This window comes from Molossus molossus, unplaced genomic scaffold, assembly GCF_014108415.1.
Source record: "Molossus molossus isolate mMolMol1 unplaced genomic scaffold, mMolMol1.p scaffold_m16_p_1, whole genome shotgun sequence".
NCBI classification, from domain to species: domain Eukaryota; kingdom Metazoa; phylum Chordata; class Mammalia; order Chiroptera; family Molossidae; genus Molossus; species Molossus molossus.
The window spans coordinates 205,140,117-205,154,132 of record NW_023425344.1 but is presented as its reverse complement, the minus strand read 5'-3'; the positions used below and the strand labels follow the sequence as shown (position 1 = coordinate 205,154,132).

General features: G+C 40.3%; 1 protein-coding gene across 1 annotated transcript; it reads right to left on the bottom strand.

Moving 5' to 3' along the window:
• Positions 1 to 220: 220 nt before the first annotated feature.
• On the bottom strand, positions 221 to 13,296 carry FEM1B (fem-1 homolog B). The gene is made up of 2 exons (XM_036266224.1): positions 12,387 to 13,296; positions 221 to 4,472 (listed from the first exon to the last, which is right to left on the bottom strand). The coding sequence occupies exons 1-2, from the start codon at positions 12,632 to 12,634 to the stop codon at positions 2,837 to 2,839; spliced, it is 1,884 nt and encodes a 627-aa protein (XP_036122117.1). The 5' UTR covers positions 12,635 to 13,296; the 3' UTR covers positions 221 to 2,836.
• Between the last annotated feature and the right edge of the window lie 720 nt (positions 13,297 to 14,016).

Below are 14,016 nucleotides of genomic sequence, written 5' to 3'. Positions count from 1 at the left end.
GCCTCCAGGTCAACCAAATTTATATGACAATTACTGAGCAAGACAAAGTAGTTTTGATTGAATTTGCAATGTTATCACGGAAGACTTATCATCCAAAGCTTAATCCTATTTATAAGAAACATAAAATGACAAAGGTGGCTGGAAAATGGAGACACCCTAGAGTTCTCAGAGAGCTAAGATATAGAACTATCACCTTTCTTACCTATTTACTTTCCTTAAAAAAAAAAAAAAAATCAAAAACATAAAACTGAAGCTTGGGAAGGGTTTGGCTAAACATATTTTAAAAGAATTCTACCAAAAACAAATAAAAAACAGGCATGTAGATCACTTGTTTCAAGAATGGTTTTATACAGGTGTTTCACAATACATACTTGGATATATTTTACAAGACAGAATCAGATCCTTAGTGATACAGTACACAATGTACTTCTATACTATAGTTATAAAAAAAAGAAAGAAAATCTCAGTTACCATTAGCAGAGTTCATAGTTTATTCCACTGTCTTCAAATTCTCTCCAACTTTGTCAGCATTTCAATCAGCAGTTTTACTTTCTCCAGCATTCAGTCCTCCCTTCTCAAAAACAGTGCCATTAAATTTTGATGTCTAAATATGTACACATAATCATTATCTTCCTTTAACAAATAAGCAGTATCTAAAATAGTGCTGGTTCTGGGTAGCCAATGGGATGAAATGGTTTTTAAAACATGCAACATTATCTGATATTTGAAGTTTTGGTATTTAAAATCATATACATTACTAATGAAACCAAATGAATACCAAGTATCACAGCCATTCCTCAGACTGTCAAATAAACAGGCCTTGAAGTCTGAAAAATGCATGATCTAATCTGAGCTGTGGAAAGGCGTGATTCACTCACCTTGAGGATGTGCATTTTCTCTTTCAGTCCACTAGAGTTGCCAAGAGCAAGGTATACAACAGTATTTCCTTGACTCACACCAGGAGGATCAAGGCCAGTAATTTTCAAATTAGGGTTCATTCAAATACCTCCCTTTAAACCATCCTAAAAGCCTTCCTTATAAAAAAATCTCAGGTTAGAAAAACAAAATATATTACCATGACAGAATTAACCATCAAGACTTTCCTAACTGAAGCAAGAAGACACATGAAGTATAACTATAGTAGCTGTAAAACTATCTTGCATTCTTGTGGGGAAAGTTTTTAAAGTTCCCTCTTCCATTCCCTCCCACCCTTACAAGTATTTTATTTTGTGGTGTATCTGTATTTTATTTAAGGCCCTAGGTGCTGATTTTGGCTTGGTCATTATGTTTTATATACTGATCCAACTGCAACCTTTCTCTTATACTTCACAGAGCAATTTCCATACATAATGTTCATTGAAACCTTACAGGTTTTAAGTTTATATCTGATGTTCCTACATCATTATAATGCTTTTCATGAAAGAAAAAAAAGCTGTAGGTCTTCACTTACAGTACCATGCACTATGAGTAGCTAAGGCATTCATTTGGCACTAGAGAGAAAAATACAGATATAGCTAATTTTACTTTATCATTTTTAACATCAATAAAAATAGGTGTGTATGCTTTACTTGAATTTCTGTGATACTTAAAAGATAATCACAGAATACTCTTTTAGTCTTAAACTTAAAATGTTACCATTAAAACATAAAAACATAAAGACCTCTGTACAACCTGTCAGAATAAGGGACATTTTGTGGCTGAAAATTCTGCAGTTCTCACAGAAATATCTTTCAAAGTGGCACTGCAAATTATTTTCATCATCAAAAATATTTAATTTCCTATACCACACTACTGATTTTTTTTCTACGTCTTATCACAGACTAAGTAAAGAAAGTGAAAAAAATTTAAAATATCCTGGTTCCTTTCACCTGTCATACACACCTTACTAGGGAGGCACAAATAATGCCCTCTGGAGAAGTAGTTTACAAATTTTCAAAGATACCACACAGGAGGAAAAAGAGAAAAAACAAAAATAGAATATGTAATTATATGTGACAATTTGTTTCATAAGAAATCACAGCATTCATAATTTTTACATGTTTGTGAGCTGAGTCAAATACAGATTGCTGCAAATTTAGATAAACTACACTAAAACAGACTTCAAAGAATTTTAGAATTCGAAGCCCAAAGGCAAATAGTCCATCAATATTTTCTAGAAGTTACTTTAAGATTATTACTACTTGGTATACTACCACCCAGCATAATGCAACAATTTCAATGGACTTAACTTTATAAATTTATAACTATTATTAAATTAGCCCATTTTTCAGATTAATCTGCAGCTATATTTCTTTAAATCCTCCTGATGTTATAATGTGCTGTATCACTCTACATAATTAATGGAAGAGTGAAAACTACCTACAGCAGCCTAGCATGTGCAGAACACCTGGGTATTCCATTACTTTTAATGTTCATTTTTAGTTGTTTTTCTTCATGAAATCCTCAAAACTGCTGTAAGGATAACATGCTAACAAAGGCTTAACAGAAACACTTTTGTAGGCAGTTTTTTTAAACATCATCAACTTCAAATCATAAATGTTCTGTTACATAAACATTTTATATTCATTCCTTTAAAAAAAGAAAGAAAAATAGTTAAGTGACCAATATTCAAACACCTTAGATTAGTTACACCTAAACAATGTGGCTTTGTTTAAAGTGTATTTGAAATCAATTACCATGAGGCAAGAAGACCAAATACAGAACTAAGGAAGGCTGGGGAGGGAGAAAAGGGTAGTGGAAAGAAAAGCAGAATTTATGAACACATAATTCTATTGTCTGTGATTAAAGTTCTTTACTTTTTTAGCACCACATTAAACAATTTTACATATCCAGTCGCTTAATGATATCCAACAAATTCTTCAAGAGTTCTGGGGATCTGGTCTTGGTAGTTAATGTCATTAGCCCGAACTGCTCGGGCAGCCAGGCACTTGAGACTCATCTTCATCTGAGTTTTAAGTAGTATTTCAGATACCCCAGTTGTACTTTTGTCCAGCGGAGTCTTATTCTGTTTATTTGTCATGTCAGTGTGAGCGCCAGCTTCAACTAGGCTAATGATGATAGAGTGCAAGGTCAAAAAATCACTGATGGGCCTGTTGTACTGAACGATAATGTGAAGGGCGCTGTTCCCTTCATTGTCCACAGCATTCACCTCAGCACCACAGTCTAGCAGGAGCTTGGTAACAAGTGCATTTGGAAAGCTGCAGACGTCATTGGTGTGGAAATCATCAACTGGGGTATTCGAATTGACAGCTAGATGCAGCAAGGTGAAACCTTCCCGAGTTCTGGGATCAAGGTGGATCAGGTTGTAGATCTGCTTGTTAATTTTGCACTGATCTTCTTCACTGCACTGTGTTTTGGTGGAGATGCACACTAAATACAGAAAGGTATAGAGGTTACATTCGTAGTTGTCCATAGCACTGTGGACATCAGCATCTGAAATATTTCTTACTCTGTTCATACTTTGTTCTATTTCCAAAACACTGCATCTCAAAACACATTCTATATCTGGTGCTTTCACAGTTTCATTCAAATGTATCATCTGTGAGAAAACTTGAGCAAATCGAAGGAGATCCTTGTGGGTATTCCTGTTGCCTTTCTGTCTGAGGTGCAGAGCGTGAAGCCACAACTTGATACACTGTTCAAATTCCATGTTATCCGCATAGACCGCTCCCCTGTAAATGATGGGATGGGAAACATCAATATTGTCAGCACCTAAAATCCGTTCCCGAACTATAAGGCCTTCCATGTGAAGAGCATCTCTGTCTTGCCGAATGGATTCCAGTTCCTGAGGATTTCTACATTCAGTTCTATTTCCATAAGCATGGATTGGTGGGAGAACCTCTTTCTCAAGAATGTTATCACCATCTTGAAACCTTTCCAACATGGCTAAATATAAATAGTGGTATGTCTTCATGATGTCATAGTTCTCACGGTCATTTGCAAAGGAGGCACCCAAGAGTTCCAAAGCTTCAATCCGACTTCTTCGGTCACAATCAGCATGAGAGAGTAACAGTTCCACAACATCAGCTTTACAGCTTTCGGCAGCTACTTTTAATGGTGTCATGCCATGGCCATTCACTACTATAGCAGCACGCCATTTTATCAGCTCTTTCACGATATCTATATGCCCAGCCTCAGCTGCAAAGTGTAGTGCTGTAGCTCCACAATGCGCTTTAGCATTGGGATCAGCACGTTGTTCTAAAAGGTATCTGACCACATCAGTGTGTCCCTTATAAGCTGCAATCATCAGGCAGGTGTTGTCATACTTGTTGGCAATGCTGATGTTGGCATTATTTTCAACCAAGTATTTCACAATGTCCAGTCTGCCATCAAAGCACGCTGCCCGTAGAGGGGTCGAGTTAGTTACTGTAGTATGGTTCACGTTGGCTCCATGACTGACTAGAAGTTTAACAACTTCAAAATGTCCTGCTCCTGCTGCACACCAAAGAGCAGTGGCACCATCAATGACATACCTATTATTAATGAAAAGAACAACAGTTAGTTAGAAAATAGAGGCCACATAAATTTAAAGAATGGATTCATTTGTACTGACTGAAACCTCAATCTACAGAATATTAATAAACCATTATTTTATTAATATTTATTTATTGCCTGGTGAAAATAAAACTAGATAATTTAAGTAAAGCACTTTGCATAGTACCTGTACCTAGTATGAGCTCAATAAAGTTAGCTATTAGTGTTATTACTAAATCATATAAACTTTTTTAAAAATCACCAACTTTCTACTAGGAAAAGTAAATAAATTTCAGATAGAGGAAATGTGTGGAGGTATGTAACTTCTTTACCACCAAGCTGATGCACTAGCTTTTAAGATCACAGCATGTTCCTCCTTCCAAGTATCTCCTAGGTACCAGTTTCTCTCAGTAAGTCACAAGAAAGCCACCCAATAACTACAGTAACATTGTGTTAGAAATTGCTTTAGGAAGAAAAGTATTTAAGCAGGTAACTTTGCCTTAAGATTATCTAAGCTAACCAAATATTATACTTACTCTACTACAGCAAAGAGAATGAAACAATTATTGCTCCTATAACAATATGGATGGATCACAGAAACATGATGCTGAGCATAAGAAGTCAATGGAACCTAGTACATATTGTATTATTACATTTACATATCTGTTAGAAGTAAGGATACTGGTTCTCTTTAGGGGGAGGTAGAGAATGGCAGGAAGCACAAAGGGGATTTGTTAAACAAATATACACTTTTAATTAGTGCATCTGTGTCTCTGTTATATTCGAACTTAGAAGTTTTAAAAATATATATGTATATGTGGGTGTACATATTGTGTGTTCATGTTCCTCAACTAAACCATTGGGGAAAAAATACTATCAGCAGGAAATAACTAGCACTTTCTGAAAACCAAGTAAGTAGACATCTTCCCTGACCTTTGGTTTATGATTGGACTTTGTGGCTTCACAGTCACCACTTACTTACTGTCTAGTATGTGCCAGGTTCGCTACTTACATAAAATTAACTTGCTAGGAAGCCAATCTTTCCCACCTTTTCTTTCTTTTTTTTTTTTGCTACGTGCTCCTAGTGGTAACCGAACCCGGGACTCTCTGGTCCGCAGGCCGACGCTCCAACCACTGAACCAAACTGGCCAGGGCTTTCCCACCTTTTCATTTCAATTTTCCCCAATCTCCATTTCCCAACTTTTCACCCTGTTACTGACCATCAATCCTAAAAATAGATTTTTGCTGGAGATAGTTAAATCTACTGTGCTAGAACCACTAAAATACACATACTTGAAAGTGTTAAAGAAAAGGTGAATCAAAAGCAATATTCACTAGAGCAATTAATTACCAAACACCTGACTGGTGAGTTTCTCACCATACAACCTTGTAACACAGGTCAAATTATACCTCCCACGAAGTGAAAAAGAGTACAATCCCCCTGGTATAATATAAATATAATGGTTTAACCCCAATTAACAACACCCAAAAAAACAACACCATCTATTATTTCTGCTGAAAATAAAAAACCCACTTTATAAAATCAAAAGCAATTTTCTTCAGTTTCAAATGACAAAAAATGTATACAAGCAAAGGTTTCTCAGTAACAGTTACTTATGGGGTAACCTACAGGGGAGGATGTAGAATCCACTCAAATGAGGCTTGAAGCTATTGATCAGCCCTGGCCAGTTTGCTAAGTGGTTAGAGCATCGGCCCATGGAACACGGGTTCGGTTCCTGCTAAGAGCATGTACCTTGGTTGCGGTTTGTCCCAGCCCCAGTTGGGGTCGTGTGAGTGGCAACCACTCGATGTATCTTTCACATCAATGTTTCTCTCTCTCTTCCTCCCTCTCTCCCTCCCGCTCTACCTAAAGATAAATGCAAAAAAAGAAAAAATTTTTTTTTATTAATTAGACTACATAAAGTTCAAAACTTCTCTTCATCAAAAGATATTGTAAAGAAAGAAAACAGGCGCTCAGCAGGTGGCTCAGAGGATTGAGCGTCATTCAATGGACTGAGAGGTCCCACTTGGATTCCCAATCAGGGCACATGCCCAGGTTGCAGGCCGATCCCCAATAGGGGGCGTGCAAGAGGCAGCTGATGGATGTGTCTCTCTTACATCAATGTTTCTACCCCTCTCTCTCGTCCTCTCTTCAAAAAAAAAATTAATAAAAACATATTTTTTTAAAAAAGAAAGAAAACAGGCAATCCACTCACTGGGAGAAGACATTTGTATTAAATGTATTTGACAAATCAGTAAGAAAAAGGCAACCCAATTTTTAAAATGGGTGGAAAGACTGCATAAGTATATTTAACAAAAGAAGATATTCAAATGACAATAAACATAAGAAAAGATGTTCAAGATAATTATTCACCAGGGGATTGCAAATTAAAACCAGGAGTTACCAACACACATTAGAAGAGTTAAACTTAATAAGAACTGACATGACAGTACAAAGTGTTGGCCAGGATGTGGAGCAATAAAATGTGCGTTGCCGGTGAAAATTGCTGGTAGGAATATAATTTGATCCAACCACTTTGGGAAAACCGGCAATAACTATTGAAGTTAAACATATACCCACCCTATGATCCCACAATTCCATACTTGGTATATACTGAAGAAAAAAGAATGTAAATGTCCACCAGAAAACCTATACAAAAAGGTTCATAGCAGCTTTATTCATAACAGTCAAACACTGGAAATAATTGAAAAATCCATCAACAAAAAAAAGTAAACTGCCACATAGTCATGAATGAAATACTACAAAGCATTAAATAAATAAACTACTGATATATGCAACTACGTGAATGAATCTCACAGTGTTAAGCAAAAAAAAACAAAAAAACAATAATGTTATGATTCCATTTATAAGAAATTCAAGTATAAGGCAAAACTAATCGATAGTGATAGAATACAAAATAATCATTACTTCTGGGTGGGGAAAGGAAAGGAATTAACCGAGAAAAGGCACAAGGAAAACTTTAAGAATAATAAAAATGTTCTACGTATTTAGAAGGTGATTACATGGATGTAAATATATTACAATTTTATCACATTGTACACTTAAGATTTACACACCTTACTAGATGTTACACCTTAACTAAAAATAGGTATAATTAAAAACAAAAGAGGCACAAATCAATTTAAAGAGTAACAGTTTAAATGAACACAAATAGCTAATACATTCAATGTGCCAAGCACTATATTAAGTGCTTAATGTATCTCATTTAATTCTTATAATAACCTCCTCCCAACTACCCTATGAGGTAGATATTCTTAATATGCCCATTTTACAGACATGTAACTAAAAAGTTTATGAGATTAAAAATAAAAAAGTACTTTGGAAACAATAAAATGCATCAAATGTAAGAAATCATAGTCCATGACATTTGTTTCGATTTAAAAAGCATTTTTCAACCTGATTATTAATATAATATACCCCAAAATTAATACAGTTAACATATAGTTACATTTACATAGTTTCAATATTTTCTTATACTTTTTTTTTTAATCCTCACCCGAGGACATTTTTCCATTTTTTGTTCAGAGAGGGAGAGAGAGAAACATCGACGTGAAAGGGACACATTGAGTGGCTGCCACCCGCATGGCCCAACCAGGGCCGGGGACAAACTGCAACCGATGTACATGCCCTTAGCGGGAACAGAACCTGGGTCTCTCCGGACCGCAGACCAATGCTCTAACTGCTGAGCCAAACCGGCCAGGGCTTCTTATACTGTTTAAAAGAATAAAATTACTGCTCTGGTGAGTGTGGCTCAGTTGGTTGGAGCATCGTCCCATACACCAAAAGGTCACGGGTTCAATTCCCAGGTTGCAGGTTTGATCCCCATCCCCTCCCTGGTCCGGGTGTTTAGGAGGAGGTGGTCTCTCTCATAATGACATTTCTCTCTCTCTCTCTCTCTTTCTTTCTTTCTCCCTCTCCCTCTCCCTTCCTCTAAAATCAATAAAAATATATCCTCAGATGAGGATTAAAAAATTTTTTTTTAATATAAAATTATTATATGCCAGGAACATGAATCTAAACTACTAAAAGCACTCAACAAAAAGCATCAGAATTCCCAGAGGTCCTGGTCTCCTTCCCATCCATGTCAGCAAACCTCTTTTAGTACAGGGGTTCCCATAAATTCTGGCACAGAGTGGTCAGGCCCTGAGAACTCAACCCAGCACAATATTGTGTGGTCATACGATACCTAGCCTTTGTTCTGTTCCATTTCTATAACATTCCTAACATCTTCCCACTCTCCAACTAAAGGTTCTTCTTTCATTCCCACTCATGTAACTTTTCTTCTTATCCATTCATCTGTGTCAATTTTAGCCTTCACATTAAGCCATAAGTAAAACAATATCAAATGTTACTCCTAAAAATATGAGCAAAGACTCAAGTATCATCATGGAGCTTAATCTGGGTGGGTGATCCCTTCCCCCTGAAGCTCTATTATGAATCCACTTTTGTTTCCTAAGGTATTATAGAAGTTTTTAGGCAGAACATAGATTGTGTGTGTGTTGTGTGTGTGAGAGAGAGAGAGAGAGACAAACACATACACACATGGAAAACATACCATATCAAACCCATAATTACACAGATATTGTTGCTTAGGATAAAACTAAGCTGTGAGACTTTTTCTTTTTAATATTAGGCAAATAAAAGGAGATGCGGTGAACAATTTGGCAAAAAAATGTGAAGATGGTACACAAGTAACTAAAAGTTAGGAAACACTGATCTACTTTAGCATGCACAGAAAACCCGTTTGTCCCACATGGCCATGGGTCTCAAGTGCCAATGGAATCTACAGATGGGAGTTCGGCTTAATCCATTCGTCTTTTTCACCCAGCCCCCCAATCCCTTTCCCCTCTGACAGCTATAAGTCTGTTCTCTGTCTCTATGCGTCTGGTTTCTATTTTGTTTGTTAGTATATTTTGTTCATCAGATTCCACATATAAGTGAAATCATGTGGTACTTGTCTTTCTCTGACTGGCTTATTTCATTTAGCATAATATTCTCCAGGTCCATCCTTACTGTCCCAAAGGGTAAGATTTCCTTCTCTTTTGATTGCCTATATTTTGTGTAAATATACCACAGGTGGAAAGGGTGAAGGGATTAAGCAAAAACCAAACCAAACAAAAAAAAACACCTCATAGAAGCAGACAACAGTATGGTGGTTACCAGAGGGAAAGGGGTTTGGGGAGAGGTAGAAGAGGGTAAATGAAGATGGAGGGAGACTTGACTTGGGGTGATGAACACACAATACAATATACAGATGATATATTATAGAATTGTACACCTAAAATCTATAACTTTATTAACCCATGTTACCCCAATAAATTCAATTTAAAAACACAACAGAAAGAAAGATAGATGGGGTTTGGCTAAATACCTCACAAGCCAGCCCCTAAGTGAGTTTCATATTGTGAACACCTTACTCAAGCTAACATTTTTACAATGTCTGGAATGAATGCAAAGTGAAATCACATTTATAATAACACTCTCTTTATCTAGTTCTGAAATGCCACAATGACTGGGCTAAACTGCAAAATAATCTGACAGAGTCATGTGAGTGCACAAAAACGTGACCATGAACTTTATTTCTCCTTTGTCAATTAATTAGTAAGCTCCTCAAAGGTAGGAACTTGACATTTTTTCTTTCTCTTCCACAGAACGTGACACAGGGCTAGGCCCATCATGGGCATTTAAAAAATAAAATAAATACTAAACTATTTTAACATAGCAAATAATAAATTAATAATTGTAATAATCCATAAACAAAAAAGATAGACTCTCAAGAAAATTCAGACAAAATCATGAAAGATAGAAATGTTTGTGACTTCAGTCTCACCAATCTGACTCTTGAAACTTTACACAAGGATCATCAAAATCTGGCCTCCACCCCTTTCCAGTCTCCCATAATCTCTGTCTTAATTTCCCTGGCTTGAATCCCTTCCTGAACTTCACTGAAACACTTGTCACTGCACGTGCACTATGCTGATGACCCTCTTCTTCACTTCCTACAACCCTTTTAAGACTCAGCTCAAACATCACCTGGCTGTGAAGACTTCCCTGATTCCCCAAGGCAAAGCTGAGCACTTCCACTTCCTGTGCCCCTCAGTAGTCCAAAAGATTTCTATAAACCTAAATGGCATAGAATCTGCAATTACTCATTGATGTATCTATTTCTCTCCCTCCTCCTACTAGACTGTTTTCCTCCACAGAGGGAACAGCATGTTATTCATCTCTGCCTACCCAATTAATATCACAGAGCTTGGCACACAGTAGGTGTTCAATAAATGTTTGCTCACTGAACCCCCAAATTTCACAAGCCAGGGCAGATTACTGGGCAAGGTAAACCACTACATAGGCTTAATTTCTAGTCATTGCAGGGTCTTTTAATTGTCATCTCAAAATACCTCTCTCTTTAATGGTTAAGAAAGACGGCAATAAAAGCAAAGCCTTTTCAAATGCTTTAGAAAACTATGTTTTCTCGCCACTATTCTTCCCTCGTCCAAACAGGCCTTATCAAGCTCATTAGTAGCACTGTTCCCAGGGGCTGTTTTTTGCAGAGAGTCATCTCTTACTGGATGCAAGTGCCTACACAACTGGAATGGTGCAGGAAGTTCTAGGGTCTTTCTGCCTCACTCCTCCTCTGGGTACAGGAAAGGTTTTGGGAATGCAGGGAGCTACAGAAAGGACACAGAAGCCAGTACAGGAAAGCAAACATGAATCAGGTTGCCATCTTTGGTCAACATGAAAAAAATCAACTCCTTAATTTCTAGAGAGGTGGTAACAGAGATTAACCGTGTGGGGCTATCATTTCATAAAAATGTAATACTGTAAAATATTTTCCTCTCATTTAAAACAGAAGGAAAGGCCTTTATTATTTAAACCTAAAAAAGAATCAATCAAAATTCATCAATGAGCTAGTCATCTTCAAGAAGTGATTTTTAATTAGGTTAACCAAGCAGTTTTCAATCACCAAAACTAGAAATACGTACCTTTATGCCTGGACCACATCCACCTCAAAAGAAAATATTAGAATAGCTTATGTACTGGTATAAGTAAACAAAAACAAATGCAATCAATGAAGCAAAATCTTACAATGCAGTTGTAATCTGTAAAAAAAAACTTTATAATCACCCAGCACAGAGAATAACGTGAAACCTGACAATTCTGAGTTCAATGTTCAACCCCCAAAATGTACAATTAAACCCAAAGGGCAAATTTTAACTATGATGATGTGAATTTTTTTTAACTCCCCAACTTATCAAGCTTCCCCACAATATCACAGGGTAACATGTAATTTAACAATAGTATCACCTCCTACACGTGGTCCAGTGCCATTTTTGCAGCCAATATATCTACCCCCAGCAATGTGGAAGTCAGAGTTATGTCTGGCTGCACGACAATCCCTCAAGAAGCTGGAACTACCGCTGATTCTCGGGGTTTATTCTGACATTAAGGCGCCAGCAAGCCATTGAGTGCTATATAGGACCACTAACTTGAAGGGGCAAAAACTGGTTGGCCAAGTAAGTTATCAGAGGTCTTCAATGTTAACTACTGACCTCGTTAATGTCTGATCTCGGTTACTACCTCAGTAATGACAAAGGTAAAACCTGAAAAGACAGGCATCTCCTTCACACTGCTTGTTAACAGATTAGAGAAGAATAACTATTAGAATCAAGACAGAGGGTGTGGCTATTTACCTACAGAGGGAATAGTTGGGGCCGATGTGGATGAGCAGCAAAAGATCGGATGGAGTATTAACACTGAAAGATGAAATGGGCATTAATAGGGCAGGAGAAGGTACAAAAAGGAAGTCATACCTCCACGAAGAGAGGGAAGGGAAGGGCCCCTGAAGTGGTGGGTCCGCGCGCATGGGAGGCTGGAGTTGGGATGTACCTACCCGTCGAAGCGGACGGTGCCAGTCTGCTGAGTCTGCACCCGGTAGTGTTCTAACAGCAAGCGCACCACCTTGGCGTGGCCATTGCGGGCTGCGATGATAAGGGGCGTAGAGCGCTGCCCTCCCTGCTGGCTGACATAGCCGAGCAGATAGCGGATGTCGCTTTCAGACCGGTTGAGAAGCAAGGCGGCTAGGGTCAGCACCTTGCCCTCGCTGGCCGCTTTGTATACATAGCCAGCCAGGCCCTCCATGGCCGCCGCCAACTCCAACACCCGTTTGGTCGCCACCGCTGCTGTTGCCGTGCGCCCCCGGAGGCCGCGTTCGCCAGCGCTACAAACCTGGGCCCTCACAGCCCATTCAACAGGGATCCCGTCGCCGCCGCGCCCAGGCAGCAGCACGGCCCGGGGAGGGCAGAGAGGCAGAGGTGGCGGACTGCCTCGGAGGGGCACGTCCGCGACCCACCCCCGGCAGCGAGGAGGGCGATCAGGGCCGCCCCCAAGGCTCCTGGCGCGGGCCCTGGGCCGAGAAGATCTCCATGGCGGCCGCCACCCCAGGCCTCGGACTGGACCCCTCCTTCCTGCGGGCTGCGACAAGCGCGTGTCCGAGCTACGGGTCGCTGGTGAGGTCCCAAGAGGGCTGCGCGCGCCCCGTTTGGTGAATGATGGGCAAGTCTCACTCCAGCCGGCCCTCCAGGCCTAAGGCCCGAAACCGCCTCCGCCGCCGCTCTCCGACCTCCCCAGCTGGAGGATCCACGCAGGCCCTCGCCGAGCGCAGCTCAGAAGTGCCAGAAGCTGTCGATGGCTTTGGAGCTCCGCGCCTGGGGAGCCCTGACGCGATGCGGAGCGCTCCGGCGGCAGCAGCGCCCGACCTCCCGGCGGAGAGGAAGGCGAGCCTCTGCAGACTGGGCCGGGAGTGGGAGGGTGCGAGTGGGAGGAACGGTTAAGTGGGTTGTCTCCTCCAAAGCTGACCGGCCAGGAAACAAGGCCTTGGTGAAGAAAGGTTCTGCTGCGCGAAATTCGCCCATCCCCAGTTCGGGCCTGGATGTCCTCATTGCCCTTGACGCCCAATTGCCCTTGACGCCTTATTGCCCAACACGGCCCTGGGGGGGGGGGGGGGGGGGTCCTAGCCAGAGACGGACGGAGTGAGGGCACTGAACTACTGCTGGGCTAGGGGCCCGCCTCATTTTACCATAGACTGTGCGAGGACATCCCCTGGCTCTGCCCCTGATTGGGGACTCAGGGAGGGGGCTTGGGCACCCGGCAAGGTCCGTATTTGGAAAAGGGCAGTTTCTTTGAGCCCTCGAAATGTGGAAAGACTTTGAGGGCCGCCGCACCCCGCTGAGAAGGGACTGGAAGTCTTCCCCGACCTCCCTGGAGAGGGGCATTAAGGTGTGAGAAAGGTCAGGGAGAAGGGGAACTGCCCCCGGTGGAAAGGGGCGAGGTGCCCTGGGAAGGAAGGCGATGTTGGGGTTCAGACGGTCCAGAACTTTGATCCTGAGCCTGACTGAACCTCCATACCTCACAGGATTATTAGGATTTGAAAAGATCACTTTTTCCAACAACTGCTAGAGATCTGCTATGTGCCAGGCTCTGCTTGGCACTAGAGATTCAGTGATAGACCAGATGGAGAGAGT